The following is a 3,438-nucleotide window of genomic DNA, read 5'->3' on the forward strand; positions in this document are numbered from 1 at the left end:
TAATACAATATAAAGTAATTATACCTTGAATAAAAAATAAGTAGATGTATTATGCACAATAATAACATATATGTTGCATTGTGACAGAATTTGATTGAAAAGGAAACTTTGAAATCCTTCAATATCCCAAATTATGACCCTTCAATAGAAGAAGTTAAAGAAATAATTGAGGAAGAAGGGTCTTTCATTCTTCACAAAGTGGAAACTATCTGGATGGGTTGGCATGGCAACATGATGAATAATGAAGAAGGTGCTAATGGCAACAAACTTGATGAGAATATGACAGGGGAGTTTATAGCTAAATACATTAGAGCTGTTACTGAACCCCTTTTAAAGGCTCATTTTGGACAAAGGATCATGGATGAGTTGTTCCTTAGGTTTAAAGATAAGGCTGCCCAACTTCTTAGGGAGATTCAAATATTGGAATTTCCAAATTTTATAGTGTCTCTTATTAAAAATGCTTAATATAAAGGTATGTATTGTTATGTGGCTCACATTTATTGTTCTTTTATTAACTTTTTTTCTTCCCTTCCTTTCTTACATTTTGTATAATGAATGTTTAATTTGATGCCAAAATGCAAAAAGATATATACTACAGTAATTAGTGTAGTCCTATTTTCATTAATGCAACTCCAGGGACATTCTACAAGAGACTCTTTCCGATCAGTTCTTCCATTCTTTTTATAATTTACATTGGTTTTATCAGGTGAAGAATATAATGCTAACCCATTTTGTTTAGCAAATTTTATGGGATAAAATATGTTTTTGTCTCTAAAATTTATGATTTTTTTTAAAATTACTACCTAAATTTTACTCGATTTTATCTCTAATATTTTAAATTTGTGTTAAAATTATTTTTAGATGTTAATTTCATCTAAAATGTTAAATACAAAATTGAAAATGTCTAGGATAACCCTAAAACAAATTAAAAACATTATGAACAAAATTCAAAACGCCTGGTAGTTTAAACACGAATCGAAAACGTTAAGTATAAAATTGATTGAATTGAAAATATTGCACTCTCTAAATTATAAAGAAATATAAGTCCAAACTAAAATCTACTAATTAGTTTGGTAACTATAATGATCATTTTCTAAAGAGTATTACACTTTACTTTTTTTTTTTTTTTTTGAAATGCATGAGAATTTGCTCTCGTTAATAGATACACAACAACAATAGTGACAGTATGAAGTAATGTTTTTTATCCAACAAATTAAATTAGATTAAAGACCATAAGACTGCACAAATTTCAGGTTCTAGAGAAGTTGATTGAAGGAGAAGAACTACAAGTATGTGTTAGCATTTTCTCTCAACTGCACCATTTTGTTGAAGAGTTTTCGCACATTATTTTTGGTGCAAGATACCCTTTAATACAAAGAAATTAATCAAATTGAATTCAGGGCCATATCAGACCTGATGCATTTAATGGTTTTAGAAAATTGAGTCTCTATCAATTTAACAAAATTTTGCAGCAAAGTGGGCACTTCTGATTTTGCCTTCAAAAATTGAACCCAAGTAAACCTACAATGGTCATTCGCTAAGTGGCAGGGTTCACAAATCTTATTGCCAGTATTATATGTAATGAAAGGAAAATCTTTCTTCATTGAATGTAAAATAGAATTGTTGGGATGTTCCAATTTATTTTGCCATGATATAGATGTGTTGCAATGATATGTGGTAAAAAGGATGGAAATTCAGAGGCGATCTTTGTAAAAATTTATGTATATGTTAGGCGAACTATATGAAAACACACAAAAATTAGAAAAATAATATCTTTTTAATTTATTTTAAAAATTAAAATTGTTATATTTTATTACAAAAAATCCCTGATTTCATGGCCTCTGTAAAAATATCTTTAGTTTCATGATTTCATCCCGTTATGTTATCAAATGAGGACAACAATGGAGAATTTTTTTTTAACTAATGTTTGACCTTTCCAACCCACATGGAGTGATGGGAGACACATATTCTTGATAAGTACTATGTTTACCGCCGCAAGATTTCAGCACACTTATCTTCTATTCTCAAATTTTCTGGAACCAACACGTGTCATATATAATTCATTTAGGTTATGTTTGATTGAAAAAAAAAATAAAAAAAAAAGAAAGTAGAAAAAAATTAAAAGATTTAACAAAACACAACATTAAAGAGTTCAATTTTTTATTTTTTTGAAAAAACAAAATTGGAGGATTTAATTTTAATTTTAAATTATTAAATTTTTTGAGGTAAAAATTTAGATGATCGAATTTTAGTATTTAAATTTTTTTTAATGAAACGTAAATCTAAAAGATCCAATTTTAATTTTAAAGATACTTTAATTTTCTAAAAACAAAAAAATTGAATGATCTAATTTTAATATTATAAAAAAAAGTAATATTTTAATACTAAAAGGAATCATCGATTTGTGGAATGGCCACATTAACGTGAATACGTGATACATTAAAGAAATAGGTAGGATGGTACTCCTATTTAGCAAGTAACAGATCAATTTCGAATGGATCTAATCAAAAGAAAGTGTCAAATGAAGACATGCAACATTACTGTAGGTAGGCAGAGAACAAAACATAACGTCCAAAAAAATTAGACAGAAACTATCTTAAAAAATACGGTTCTAATAAAATCCACATGAAAATTTATAAAAATATATGAGGAAATAAAAAAGAAAAATAATATCTTTACTGCTGTTATTTATTCTTGCCATGTTAATCTATCTCCACAAATATTTGTTTATTAAAACTCATTATGAATGATCTAATTATTTAATTAGTATTTTTAAGATGCTTGTTAATTAATAATTTTAAAGCACTCATTAACCTATGTTAGTTTTAATTAAGTTTTAACACTAGAAGGAGTCTCTGTAAGAGTGTGTTTAAAAACTTTTAATAAGTTAGAGTTAAATAAAATTCTTGAGAGAATTGAATTAAACTCAATTCTAGAATAAAAATTTTGATTAGGAACCAAAAGAATGAAATTGAAATAAATCATACAGAATATGTTTGAAATGATTATTTTGTCCTCTTATTATTATCATTAATTTTTTACTGAGGATAATTTTAGTAATATTATAACTCATAAGAATAAAATTAAAAATCAGACCATAGATTTGATTTAAACTGAAATATGAGAATTAAATTCTAATTAGAATTGAATTTTGCATGATTTTTTACTAACAAATTATGGAAAAGAATTTTAACTCTTGATAAAATTGAAGACATAAAATTTTCAAACACACTCTAAATCTCTGAATCCTCTCTCCCTTTTGAGTGATTTTTGAGTGTGAACTTATAAACAAAAAGGGAGTCTCCATAAATCTATATTTTTTTAAAATCGGATTAGATGGACTTTTTCTCAATCATAATTAAAAAATAAGATTTTTTATTTTTAAAATTTATTAATTTTACACAAGATATTTTTGAAAATAACAAAAAATATTTTTAA

At 25.9% G+C, this 3,438-nt stretch overlaps 1 protein-coding gene across 1 annotated transcript in view; it reads left to right on the forward strand.

The window, feature by feature from the left end:
* LOC107628866 (7-methylxanthosine synthase 1) overlaps positions 1-527 on the forward strand; it is a 3,098-nt gene extending 2,571 nt beyond the window's left edge. The window contains exon 5 of the mRNA XM_021117969.1: positions 88-527. Within this exon, the coding sequence (XP_020973628.1) occupies positions 88-465 (378 nt within the window). The 3' untranslated portion in view covers positions 466-527. The remainder of the gene's footprint in view (positions 1-87) is intronic.

Source organism: Arachis ipaensis, chromosome B03, assembly GCF_000816755.2.
Source record: "Arachis ipaensis cultivar K30076 chromosome B03, Araip1.1, whole genome shotgun sequence".
Taxonomy (NCBI): Eukaryota; Viridiplantae; Streptophyta; class Magnoliopsida; order Fabales; family Fabaceae; genus Arachis; species Arachis ipaensis.